The 13,175-nt window shown below is 55.9% G+C and overlaps 1 protein-coding gene across 1 annotated transcript; it reads right to left on the reverse strand.

Moving 5' to 3' along the window:
• Positions 1 to 2,507: 2,507 nt before the first annotated feature.
• TMEM119 (transmembrane protein 119) lies at positions 2,508 to 11,123 on the reverse strand. Its single transcript, XM_032300480.1, has 2 exons — positions 10,974 to 11,123; positions 2,508 to 5,060 (listed from the first exon to the last, which is right to left on the reverse strand). The coding sequence occupies exon 2, from the start codon at positions 5,044 to 5,046 to the stop codon at positions 4,195 to 4,197; it is 852 nt and encodes a 283-aa protein (XP_032156371.1). The 5' UTR covers positions 5,047 to 5,060; positions 10,974 to 11,123; the 3' UTR covers positions 2,508 to 4,194.
• Positions 11,124 to 13,175: the final 2,052 nt, after the last annotated feature.

Consider the following 13,175-nt stretch of genomic DNA (forward strand, 5'->3'; position numbering starts at 1 on the left):
CACTCCTGGATATTTTTTATTATTATTATTTTAAAGACAGAGTCTCCCTGTGTTGCCCAGGCTGGTCTCAAACTCCTAGTACAAACTCCTGCCTTGGCCTCCCAAAGTGCTGGGATTGCAGGTGTGAGCCACCCAGCACTGGCTGGGAGCCAGTATTTTGTTAAACTCCCAGGCAATCCCTATATGCAAGGTGGAGACCCCTGTTACATGGGGTAGGATCATTCCCTCTTTATATACATTAAAAACGGAGGCCCAGAGAGGTGAGGTGACTTGCCCAAGGCCACACAGCTAAGAAAGAGTGGAGCTGTGACTGAAGGAAACCAGACAAGGTGACCATGGGACCAGAACCACCTTAAACATCACAAGAGAGTTATAGACAATGTGCCCAGTGGAGATGTGCCCACAGCCCAATCCTGCTCTCACCTTCAACTTGACCCAGCCAGGGAACTCCCAGCCCTCCTGGGCTGATCAGAGCAGAGCAAGGGGCTGGGAAGGAATCCCGCTTCCAGCCAGTGGCCCTTTAGCCCCTGCAATACCCACACAGATGACCAGAATCCCCCACCTCCACTCTGAGCTGAAGTCCATGTCTTGGTGTAGTTCTCTCCTCCTCCCCCTCCCCCTTTAAAATGACAGCAGGCCTGGCTCGGGGACAGGGTCATGGGCTGGGAGCAGCTGTGCCGCTTTACAAGCCCAGAGACAGTGGGGGACTGTTCAGGACCTGGCAGATTCCTGGGCCCCTGAGAACAGTGGAACCCTCTCCCCAAGCCTCAAGCCCAATTCTACCCCGATCCTGCCTACCCCGCCCCCCACCCAGCGACCATGGTCTCCCTCTATGGCCCAATGTTCACTGGTGCCAGCTAGATGTGTGCCCATAAAATGCCTCTTCTAGGTAACCCCATCGCAGATTGGAGGGGCTTTCAGCAGGAGAGGAGCCCTGCTATCCTCTCCCTAAGGGATTCACTCACTCACTCATTCATTCATTCATTCATTCTTCAAAGAAGCATTAGAGCCCATTGGAGAATTCAGATGCTGGGGTCAGACCGCTGGGCTGGAATCCTGGCTGTGGGACCTCAGCAGCCTACATCATCACTTCTCTTGGCCTCAGTTTCCTCAGCTGTGACACAGGAATAATAACAGTGCCCACCCCAGTGGGCTGCAAATCTCAACGAGTTAATGATGCTGCGTGCTGAGAGCAGGGCCTGGCACATAACAGGGGCTATTAATTGGAAGCTATTATTAGCACTGAGCTAAAGGACTGTGAAAGAGGGGTGGCGTGGAAGCTATCAGGGAAGGCTCCCAGGAGGAAGGAACATCTAGACCAGAAGCTAAAGGATAAGGGGGAATTAGCAAGGCAGAAGGGGTTGGGAGGGGTGGAAAGGTATCATAGGCAGAAGGAACAGCAGCTGTCAAAGCTCAGAGGTGAGGAAGAGGTGAACTGCATTGGTGCTCAGGCAGCCTCCTTCATCCACCTCCCACCAGTCTTGGGGGCCACAGGCTGTGGCTGAGGTCACGAACTCCATGTCCTCTGGAGAGCCCCGCTGAGCGTTAGTGGAGGGCTGCTGTCAGGAGCCGCTGATCAGGGAGCTTGCCCCTGACTGCTCCCCCAGGGTCTCTAATGACTGCTTCTGTTTTACTAGATTTTTGTGTATTCAGGGGAAGCTTCACGCACTTCCCAGTCACGTCCCAACACCTAAGACCCCGCAGGAGCTTAGCAACAAGAAGAGAGCACAGACCCTGAACCCAGAGAAGTTGAACGATTTGATCAGAGCCTCGAAGCACACAGGTATTCCTCTTCCACTCTCCCGCTGTTTGCGGCAGGCCTGGCCGGGCTGAGAAAGGGAGGGTCCTTCCCCGCTGAGTGAGACAGAGGCCATTGTGTGTTATGAAACCCAAACCTCAGGGGCCCCCTCCGGGTGGAGGTGGGGTCAGTGGAGGGGAGGGGCTACAGGGGATGGCTTACTGCCCCCCGACCCCAGGGACCCAGCACATGCTCCCAGCCCCAGCCACATCTGGATTCCAGCTGGCAGCTCCTGAGGCCCAGGGTGCGGGGGAGAAGTCGCTGCGGGAACTTGCCATCAAAGACCAAGAGGAGGTTGGTGGGCGGGAGACAAAAGGCAGAGGCCGACTGCAGGGCCAGCGCGCGGCCTCTTACCCACAGTCCTGGCCAAGGCTGCAGTGAGGGGGCACTGTCCGAGACCCACCCCAGTCCTTAGCCACCTGCAGGGGAAACAGAGGTGAGTGACTCTCTCACAGCCACAGTCAGTGGCAGAGCCGGGTGTAGAACCTGGGTCTGTGTGGCCACAAGTCCAGAGCTGGTACTCCACCCCTGGGGACACAAGTTCCAGCCCATTCCTCAGAGCTACAGTCTTTCCTTTCTTTCCCGCATCAATCTGTCCCTTCAGTCTGCACAGCTGGGCTGATGTTTCTCCAGAAAGTTGTCCCCATCCCATGCAAGAGCCCCTCCCCAGCAGGCTCATTCCCCGTGCCCCCTGGAAAACCAGTGAGACTTCAGGCCAGAATAAAGGTTTATTGTGCTGGTGCATTATATCTTAGCACCTGGAGAGCTGTGCGGAGGTTGCGGGAGCCCCAGATGGAGGGATGGGGGAGAGGTCCCCCGCCAGAGCCTCCATAAAGCAGGACGGAGCCCAGGCTCCCTGTCAAGGACTGACGAATATTGTGGACACAGGCTGCCAGGCAATGTGTGAGCGATGGGGGGTGGCCAGGGACCCCCTGCTCCAGGCTGGGCGTCAGAAACCCTCCCCCAGTCCCTCAGACTCCCCCAGGGTGGAGCTTCCCTCAAACACAGCTGCTGGCTTCTAGGCTGCTTCAGAGGCCAGATGGGAAGAGTTCCATTCATTCCCCCCATGAGAAATTCAGCCCCAGGCAGGAGGTGCTTGGGGAGCGCTTAAGAGTGTTTAAATGCCCTACCCCCCCCCACATCCCTAATCCTGGACCAACCAGAAACAGGGGCACCTTCAGGAAAGTTAACAGCAGTATTTTCCAGAGTGGGTGCTGCAGGACTTTACCCTGTAGCTGTTTAAAAAAGTAGTTTGGGCTGGGAGCAGTGGCTCACACCTGTAATCCCAGCACTTTGGGAGGCCAAGGCGGGTGGATCACCTGAAGGTCAGGAGTTCCAGACCAGCCTGGCCAACACGGTGAAGCCCAATCTCTACTAAAAATACAAAAATTAGCCAGGCGTGGTGGTGGGCACCTGTAATCCCAGCTACTCGGAAGGCTGAGGCGGGAGAATCGCTTGAACCTGGGAGGTTGAGGTTGCAGTAAGCTGAGGTTGCGGTGAGCCAAGATGGCGCTACTGGACTCCAGCCTGGGCAACAGAGCGAGACTCCATCTCAAAGAAAAAATAAATCTAATTCCATAGAGCGCCTCAGGGAACCTAGTCTGGGAAATGCTCATTTAGGGACCTGTCGTCATGTGTGTGTGCAGGGGACCTCTCACAGAAATGTCCTGATTAACCACACCCACTTCTGCTGCTGGGGCTCTAAGCACAGGCAGAACAATACTAAAATATTCAGCATTGAAAGGACACAAGAAGGGGACCATTTTCAGTTCTAAACTATTGCCTCTCGCCAGGCCGCATGTTGTCTTACGAAGGCTGGGCACCTCGGCTTCTCTCATCCAGCCTCTTCCAAAACTCCCACTTACTCTTTGCTCCCTTGATGGAAAAGCAGTGATATTTGCCCCATGGATGACCTGCGACGTATGGTTCCCAAATGATGTGGCTGATTTAGTGAACTGTTTTTCGTTTTGTAGAGATGAGGGTCTCACAATGTTGCCGGGGCTGGTTTTGAAATCCTTGTCTCAAGCGATGTCCGGACTTGGCCTCCCAAAACGCTGGGATTACAGGCATGAGCCTCCGCACCCAGCCTCGAGGGATGCTTAATCTTGGCTGTCACAGGGACACGTGGCCTCCCTCGCCTTGTCAGGGGAGCTGTGCTTTAGGATATAGCCCTTTGGGGCTGCAGAGGTGAAGGATGTCGGCACTTGGTGAGATTCCTCCTGGGGACCGGGGACCAGCATCTCTGCCTGCTGTAGAATCAGGACATGCTGGGATTGGCACCACAGGGTGGCCAAGGAGGGAGTGTCAGGAAGCACTCAGGACTGAAGGCCTTTTCATGCCCAGGGAGGTGACCACTTGGGGCCCCGACAATCAGGGCTGGCAGCCGGGGAGGACTGTTAGACACTGGGGTGCATGCTGCTGCAAGCGCAGGAGGCTTCGGGGGGACCCTCTGGTCCCTGGGCTTCCTGGGCTAGCAAGAGGGGCCCTTGCAGCTCCCCTTGGCCCTCACCGGCCACCAGAGCCCCCTCAGGCCCCCCTGAGCATGGTTCCTCCTGCACCGCTGGTGTCTCCACCGGGACCCCATGTCCCTGGACTTCCTGGTCCCCATCCTGGCTGCCCTTCTCCTCTTCCTCCGATCCCCTGCCCTCCACCATCCTGGCTCCATCCCCACCGCCTGGTGCAGGCCTGGTGGGGGACTTGAGGTTCTGGGTGGCAGCCAGGATGTCAGCCTGGAGCTGCTGGGAGGAATCCAGGGCTTCCTCGGGCCGGCTGTCGGGGGCCCTGTCGGGGACCTCACTGAAGGCCCGGGAGCCCCCGGCTCGGTCACTCTGGTCCACGTACTTCTTCTTGGGGAAGGATGACGGGTAATAGGCCGAGGCCTTGTGCTTCTGCCGGGTGATGACTGCGGCGCAGACGATGAACATCAGCAGAAAGGCCAGGGAGCCCACCACAGCGATCAGCATCACGTACTGGCGGAAGAAGTCCACGATCCCATCCAGGAAGTTGGTGGGGTGTGAGGGGCCCCCCAGGGATGTGGGCTGGGGTCCCATCGATGTGGGGCTGAGGGCCGGGGTCCAGGCTGGTGGGAGGCTCGGGGAGGAGGCTGATGAGCCCTCGGCCTCCCCACTACCTGCCACGTCCTCCGGGAATGAGGCCTTCAGGGGCACAGAGCGGGCGTTGGTGGTGGGCACAGACCCCAGGAGCAGCAACAGAGGGATGAGGAGGCCGGAGGCTGCCACTGAAACCATGGTGCCCCCAGGACCTGTGAGACACAAGGGAGGAGAGAAGTCATGGTGGGATTCTAGGGTGTCAGATTCAGAAACAGGCTCACCAGCCCCCAGGAGAAACAGGGAGCATGAAACATCTTCCAGCAAGTCCCTTCCATTCGCAGGGCCTGAGCCCCGCTGGTTCAAATGTGGGGTACAGATGTACTCCCCCACTTCCCTGGAGGCACAGGGGGCCAGGGGCTGAATCTTATTCATCTCAGACTCCTCAGGGTTTGGCCCCATATCTGGTATACAGTAAGTGCTCAGTAAATGTACTCTGACTGACCTGGCTGAATTAATAATGATAACTTACACTTTCATGGCTTCACGTGTCAGCCACTGTTTTAAGTTTCTTACACGGAATTTCTCATTGAATGCTGATCACTGCCCAGTGTGCGAGGTTCTATGATTAGGCCCATTTTGCAGATGAAAAAACTGAGGCTGAGAGGGACATGGTGACTTGCCAGGGAAGAGCTGGAGTTTGGATCCAAGCAGGAAGGGAGAAAGGATGGCAGGGCTTGAGTAAGTGAGAAACCAAGTGAGTGACTGTAGGAGCTGAGTGACACCCCACCCCCTACCCACCACCCTGGGACCCTTCCCTCCAGCTCCCAGCCCCTCTCTGGTCCAGTTCCTCTGAGGCTCTTGTCCCCATGCTTTGGGTGACCAAAGTGGCTCCACATGGCCACATCCTGGTGGCTCTGGGCTTTCTCAAATCTTCACCTGGCCAGCTCTACCTTCTTCTGCAAGAGATTCCTAGGGGGCCAGGCGGAGTGGCTCATGTCTGTAATCCCAGCACTTTGGGAGGCTAAGATGGGCAAATCATTTGAGGTCAGGAGTTCAAGACCAGCCTGGCCAACATGGTGAAACCCCATCTCTACTAAAAATACAAAAATTAGCTGGGTGTGGTGGCATGAGCCTGTAATCCTACCTACTTGGGAAGCCCAGGCAGGGAAATCACTTGAACCTGGGAGATGGAGGTTGCAATGAGCTGAGATGATGCATTCCAGCCTGGGTGACAGAGTGAGAACCTATCTCAAGAAAAAAAAAGAAAAGAAAAGAAAAAAAAAGAAGATTCCTAGGCTTTGAAGCCTCTAGGTCTCTGAGCTAGGCAGGGGCCTGGATGCCAGGGGCATGCATGGGCAGCCCTTCCCCTCACCCCACCTGTGGCTGCCCTCACCCCCAGGCTCCAAGCAGGAGCCAGGATGGGCCCTGGGGTGGGGAATTCCTGGTGCCTGAGACTAAGCTGAGCTGCCGACGCACCCCACCCCCACTAGATGGGAACCAGATGAGCCCAGGGCCTCCCTGCCCTGCTGGAAGGCTGCTCCCGAGTGAACCCCAAGACCCCACCTGGCCCAGACAGCACCACTGATGAATTAATTCCTCATGGCCAGAGTTTGACGGAGGAGCTGGGTTTCAAAACACTAACTCTCCCAGCCGGCATGAGCTAAGGCTTCCCAGCTGCTCAGACAAACCCAGAGACAATTCACTGTGCTGTCCTCTGACAACCCCTGCCACGCCCAGCAGGGGCCCAGGTCACCGCAGCTGGCTTGAGTTTAGAGGCTCCAACACAAAAAAGTCTTAGGATCCCCTGTCCTGAGCCCTGAGGGGACTGAGGTGGAGAGACAAGAGGCTCAGAGAAGGCAGAGGGCAGGCCTGGGGCCACACACAAGTTCCTGGGCTGGAGGAGGAAGTCAGGCTCCCAAGGCCTTGGCTGTGGTCACACCTCCAGCATCTGGGCCTCAGGGCCTGCTTGGCGATGCGGAGGACGCTACCTTCCCCACAGGTACCAGGAGGCTTCCGGAGGAGAGGTAGGACCCAGGCTGGGCCATTTAGGGGCTTGTTCCAGGTGACCTGAGGCTTCTCTGTGACACGGCTTTCATTGAAATTAATTGCATCAGCCAGGTGCAGTGGCTCATGCCTGTAATCTCAGCACTTTGGGAGGCCAAGGTGAGAAGATCACTTGAGCTCAGGAGCTCAAGATCAGCCTGGTCAACACGGCAAAATCCTGTCTCTTCTAAAAACACCAAAAATTAGCCAGGCATAGTGATCCCAGGTACCAAGCAGGCTGAGGTGGGAGAATTGCCTGAGTCCAGGATGTTGAGGCTGCAGTGAGCAGAGATGGTGCTGCATTCCAGCCTGGGTAACAAAGCAAGATCCTGACTCAAAAGAAAAGAAAGAAATTAATTGTGCTGACATAAATGTGAACACACTGGCTTAGATGGCAAAAAATAAAAAAAATAATTCCAGGACATAAAAAGAGGCAAAACTGGCCGGGTGTGGTGGCTCACACTTGTAATCCCAGCCCTTTGGGAGGCCGAGGCTGGAGGATTGATTGAGGGCAGGAATCTGGGCAACATAGTGAGACCCCATCTCTACAAAAAAAAATAAAAAATTAGCCATGTCTGGTGGTGTGTGCCTGTAGTCCCAGCTACTTGGGAGGATCACTTGAGCCCAGGAGTTCAGGACCAGCCTGGGCAACACAGGGAAACCTCCAACTCTATGAAATATATTAAATCATTTCAATTTTTTAAAAAAGAGACAAAGCTTCTCGGGCTCATTTTAAATGAACTGGTCGCCATGCTTTCCTTGGGGGCACTCATCTGAGCTCTCTTCATGCCTTTAATCCTACAAGAGCCATTTTCTCCATTTTACAGATAAGGAAATGGAGGTTCAGAGACAGACAGTGACTTTCCCAAGGACACACAGATGGTGAGTAGCTGAGCTGGAATTCGAACCTTCCTCTGTCTGATCCCAGGAGTTTACACGCATCACACTCACACTCATACACAGCCATACACACACAGGCACACACACCACACACACAAAACCATGCATATATGCCACACACTCACACACACACCCATACACACCCCACACACAACTATGCACACACATCCCCACACACACACCCATCATACACACATGCATATACTACACACACAATCATACACACACATGCACACACAACCATTCACACAACCATGCACACACGCCACACACCCATATATACACATGCACATGCTACATGATCATACACACACGTACACACAACCACACACACAACCATGCACACATACCACACACCCATATACACATATGCACACACAATCATACACACACATGCACACACAACCACACACACAACCATGCACACATGCCACACACCCATATACACACATGCACACACTGCACACACAATCATATATACACATGCCACACACATACATATACTACACACAGTCATATACACACATATACACACAACCACACAACCATGCACACACACCACACACACACACCTATATACACACATGCACATACTACACACAGTCATACACACATGCACACACAACCACGCCACACACCCATATACATGGATGCACATGCTACACACACAATCATACACACATGCACACACGACTGCACACACAACCATGAACACATGCCACACACCCGTATATACACATGCACACACTACACACACATACACATGCACAGACACACCCATATGTATATGCACAGACTACACACACATGCACACACACATGCATACTCTCCACATACACACACCCACACACACTCTCACACAACCATACACATACACCACACACACTTACCTACACAACCACACGTGCATACACCACACACTCTAGGCCAAGAATGGCTTGTTCCCACTGGCCGACATCACCTGTCAGATGCTAAATGAGGCTCAGGACCTTCCCCTCTCTGGCACCTGTTAGCAAATGTTCCTACAGACACCCTTGAGCTTTGGGGCTGTGTCCTGCCTGTCACCTCCCAGCCTCCTGCCCCCAGTCAAGCCCAGGAGAGAGCTTTCATGGCAACAACGGCCACTTCTCACTGCAGAGGGCATCTGGGACCGTGGGTGGCTGGAGGCCCACTCAAGTTCTGGCTGGGTCAAGAATCCCAGCTCCAGCGCGTCCAGCTCTGCATCTGGCTCCTGTGGGCCTCACTTTCCCCATCCATAAGTTGGGACAGGGTGACCACCGGTGGTACTTCCCAGAGCTGTTAGGGCCACATGAGACAACTTTCAGAGAGTGCTTGGTGCAGAGTGGCTGAGTCCTAAGGAATGGTGAGGTCTGGGGTAGCTGAATTCCTGCCCTAGCTGAGGTCCAGGTTCAGCCAGCAGTCTCGCACCCTGGGCAGACGAATGAGCACCCTCACCGGATGGGAACGTGTGCTCACCCTCTGTTCCAGCCGTCCCCCAGGGAAAGACCAACCTTTTCACCCCGTTCAGTGAAACCTCTTCAGCTCTGGTCACTGAGGAATGCAGAAGCAAACACACAGGTACACACACACACACGTGCACACATACACACACGTACACACAATACACACACACACGAAGTCAGAGGTAGAGGGCAAGAAAGGAGAACACACAAACTGCCACTGGCTTTTCAAAGCTGAAACCCTGACTCTCAGAGTCCCCTGCACCCCACAACCCCTCCTGGCTCCTTGGGAAAGGTGGGGGTAATGTGTGGAGGACCCGACCCCACCTGCAGCCAGCAGAGCTCGCAGGAGTTGGCTGTGTGGCCCTGGGCAGCCCCTGCCCTCTCTGGGCCTTCATTTCCCATCAGTGCATGAAGCACTGGCCTGGCCAGCTCTGGAGGCATCATTCTGCCTGCCCGGTGCCCCCCACCTCCTCCTGGACCCTAATTTTTTCAAGCACTCAGAATATCACAGGCCATTAGGTGCTGGGGAGAGGCCCAACACTTCTTGCTTCATCCTAGAGGCAACTCAGGTCCAGAGACTGGGAACCGCCTGCCCAGGTCATGCAGCAAATCAGGGCCGAGCCCGGCAGAGCCCTGAACAGAGAGGCCTTTCTTGGTATATCCCAGAGGAGGTCACTTCCCAGCTACGTGTCCTTGTGCTGGGCATGTCACCTCTCTGAACCTCAGTTTCCATACCTGTACAATGAGGATAAGAGCCACCTCCCTGGACTGTTGTTAGGACAAGACGCTGCCGTGCTTGGCACATAGTGGGTGCCAATTAGCAGGGACCATGTGATTGCCCGGGACTCCCTGCCAGGGACACCTCAGGCAGGGCTGGCTGTATAAGTGTGACAAACTCCCTAAGACGGTCCTGAGTATGTGGAGGAGTACATCCACCCCTTGAGGCCTGGGGACCCCAAGACTTGGGGCTAGGGGACCGAGGTCTGCCCCACTCCCACCCAGAGACTGGTGGCCTTAGAGGGAGGGGTGGCCTCAGAAACCTGGCTTCAATTAGTGGCCTTGTGTGGGGGAGGGGGTTCTGGTTGGAGCGCTGCACATGCCTCCCACCCCAGGGCCAACCGAGGACAGGGACCTGGGCCCCTGGAGGTCTGGATGGGGAACGAGGTCCTGGGGACACAGCCCCCCTCCACACACATACACACACACACACACACACACACACACACACACACAGCAGCAGCAGCAGCATGGACACACAATATAAAGACACACCACACAGGCACACCGACTCACACAGCACTGAGACACCCGGCAGCGCTCTCACAGCCCACACACACCATACACAGAGATCACACACGGACAAACATGTATACAACCTCCAACACACAGCGGATCCCACACACAGGATGATACGGTCCACACTACCCTCAGATGGATCCTGGAAGCAACAGCCGGGCGTCCACTTGCAGAGAAGGGGAAGCAACACACCCCCTACACCAAGGCCCCAGCCACACACGCACAACACTCTAGCCCACCCCGGCCCACCCCAGCACTGCACATGGGTCTCAGATTCCATCTCACTCGTGCACATAACACCAAACACACTCAAAGCACACGCACACTTAGAGAGGCCCCCCAGAGTGCTCAGAGAGTCCCCAGTCCCTAAGCTCCAAGACAGCCCCAGGCTCTCAGGACAGAGGAGGGGACCCCAGGACTTACCAGTTCCTTGGCTCACAGGACTGGGTGCTCCCGCCGAATGGAGCGAGAGTGGGGGGCGCCTGGGCTGGGAGAGACAGTCTGTGCTGGTGCCCGGGGCTGCTCTGGGCTGGCGCCTGCCCGCCCTGCCTCCTCCCGTCCCTCCTCCCGTCCCTCCTCCTTCCTCCCTCCCCGGCTGGGCCATGGGGCCAGCTTGATTTCATTAAGAGGGTTTGGGGTGGGGACAGGGGGAGGGGAGGGGCTGCTCTCGGGCCACACGCAATCCCACCCTTGCTCACACTCCTGCTCTGGGGAAGACCAGATGCAGTGTTTCCTCCCGGACCTCAGGTCCCCAGAGCAGGCTGAGACAGACAGACAGACAGGGCTGTCCTGCAGTGCTCCCCCAGACATTGAGCTGAGCTTCTGCCCACTCCGCTCCCCAGTACCCGCAAAAGGGGACAAGGTCAGGGAGGTTCAGAGGCCTCTGGAAGTGGGAAGGAAAACTCCCCGTCCCTGTATGGCTCAAGCTTCCAGGCTCAGGGTGCAGCGTGGGAGCTGGGATTTGTTTTAGAGAGACGCCTCATGGTGGGTCCCAGCCTGAGACGGGCACCCCCACTCTGCCCTTCCCCTCTCCAGCCCTCAGTTTCCCATTTATAGGGATGAGCGGGAAGCTTTCTGGGCTACTTCTGACTCTGATGTTCTGTGATCCGTGGCCACACGATGCCCCCAAATGATAGTAGCTCGAATAGGAGTCGGAGCCCCATTTCACAGAGGGGGAAAGTGAGGCAGGTGAGTTCTAATGGTTCAAGCAGGGTCCTGAAGTGAATCAGGCACAGCCCAGCCTTAGGGACCTCACAGACTCCCAAGGAGAAGGACAGCTAAGTAAGTTACTTTTTACCAAACAGAAAAGGGTCAGGTCACAGGCTCAGAGAACCCCAAGACAGAGAGACCGAGGGAAAAGGGGCAGGAAGCCATCCTGGAGAGCATGCCTGTGAAGAAGCGGAAGCTGGGCAAAGCAGGCCCTGGAAAGGCATTCCACATGGGAGGACCAGCATGGTAAAGGTACGGTGGCTGCGCATGGCACCACAAACACCGCCGCGATTGTATTAGGCTGGAGCGTGGACCAAAGAGAGGATCACGTAGTAAGGATCAGAGACAGGCAGGAGCCGGGCTAAAGCCTCGGAAAGTCATCCAGAAGGCAGTAGGGAGCCAGCGAGGGCTTGGAACAGCGGAGTGCATGAAGAATGAGTGCATGCACTTCCGGTAGGAACCAAGACTAGATTATCATTGTTCCCTGAAGTGGTCCCAGCAGTCCTCACTCACCCCCAGAAAACTGGGGCGGTCCTTTGCTTGGGAAATAAAATCAGAGGCTTCCCATCTTCTGTGGAAATCACCCCAAACCCTGCATCTTAGAAGGAACAGGGGACCATCCGCCAACAAACGCCCACACATTCATGCACACACACGTCCCGGGGGCCAGTGGCCACCCACAAACATGTTGAAGTAGCTGCACCCACTTTAAGGTGGTCAGAGGGTGGGGTCCCTGTCTCAGGCTGGGACCCACCATCAGGCCTCTCTCTAAAACAACTCCCAGTTCCCACACGGCACCCTGACCTGTCTTAGACCAGACGTGGGGCGGGCAGGAGCAGCCAAACCTCTCCCAGGGCCACCAGCAGGGCAAGACGCCCTTCCCCAACATTCTGAGGGCTGCAGGCTGGGACCCTGGGAAGTCGAGGAGCAGGGACCCAGCCAACCCAAACAGAGACCACTCCCTGCACAGGTGGCCCCGGAGGCCCGACCTGAGGGAACCCCTCGGAGTCCCCTTCTGCTTGTTCTGTGCCTCTCCCTCCTGGGCAAAGCATCCCCCTCAAGGAGGGGTAGTGAGAGTTGGAGACATTGGCAGGACCTGGGCTAAAGTCTCGGAACGTCACCCGGGAGGCAGCAGGGAGCCAGTGAGGGTTTGGAGGGTTTGCTCTGGGATCTGTGGCCTCACGATGCCCCCAATGATAGTAGCTTGAATAGCAGTTGGAGCCCCATTTCACAGAGGGGGAAAGTGAGGCAGGTGAGTTCTAATGGCTCAAGCAGGGTCCTGAGGTGAGTCAGTGGCAAGCCCTGGAACCAGGACGTCTGGCTGACCTGAGGAGTCCCGTGGATGAGTGGCCCCTTGCATTCATTCATTCATTCATTCATTCAGCAAGAGGCAGACAGACCCAGTTCAAATCTTGC

This window comes from Sapajus apella, unplaced genomic scaffold, assembly GCF_009761245.1.
Source record: "Sapajus apella isolate SASKATOON/1434 unplaced genomic scaffold, GSC_monkey_1.0 scaffold2, whole genome shotgun sequence".
Lineage (NCBI taxonomy): Eukaryota > Metazoa > Chordata > Mammalia > Primates > Cebidae > Sapajus > Sapajus apella.

Bases quoted from the DNA above. Each gene is read 5' to 3' on its own strand.
- TMEM119 (XM_032300480.1), bottom strand. From the start codon at position 5,046: ATGGTTTCAGTGGCAGCCTCCGGCCTCCTCATCCCTCTGTTGCTGCTC.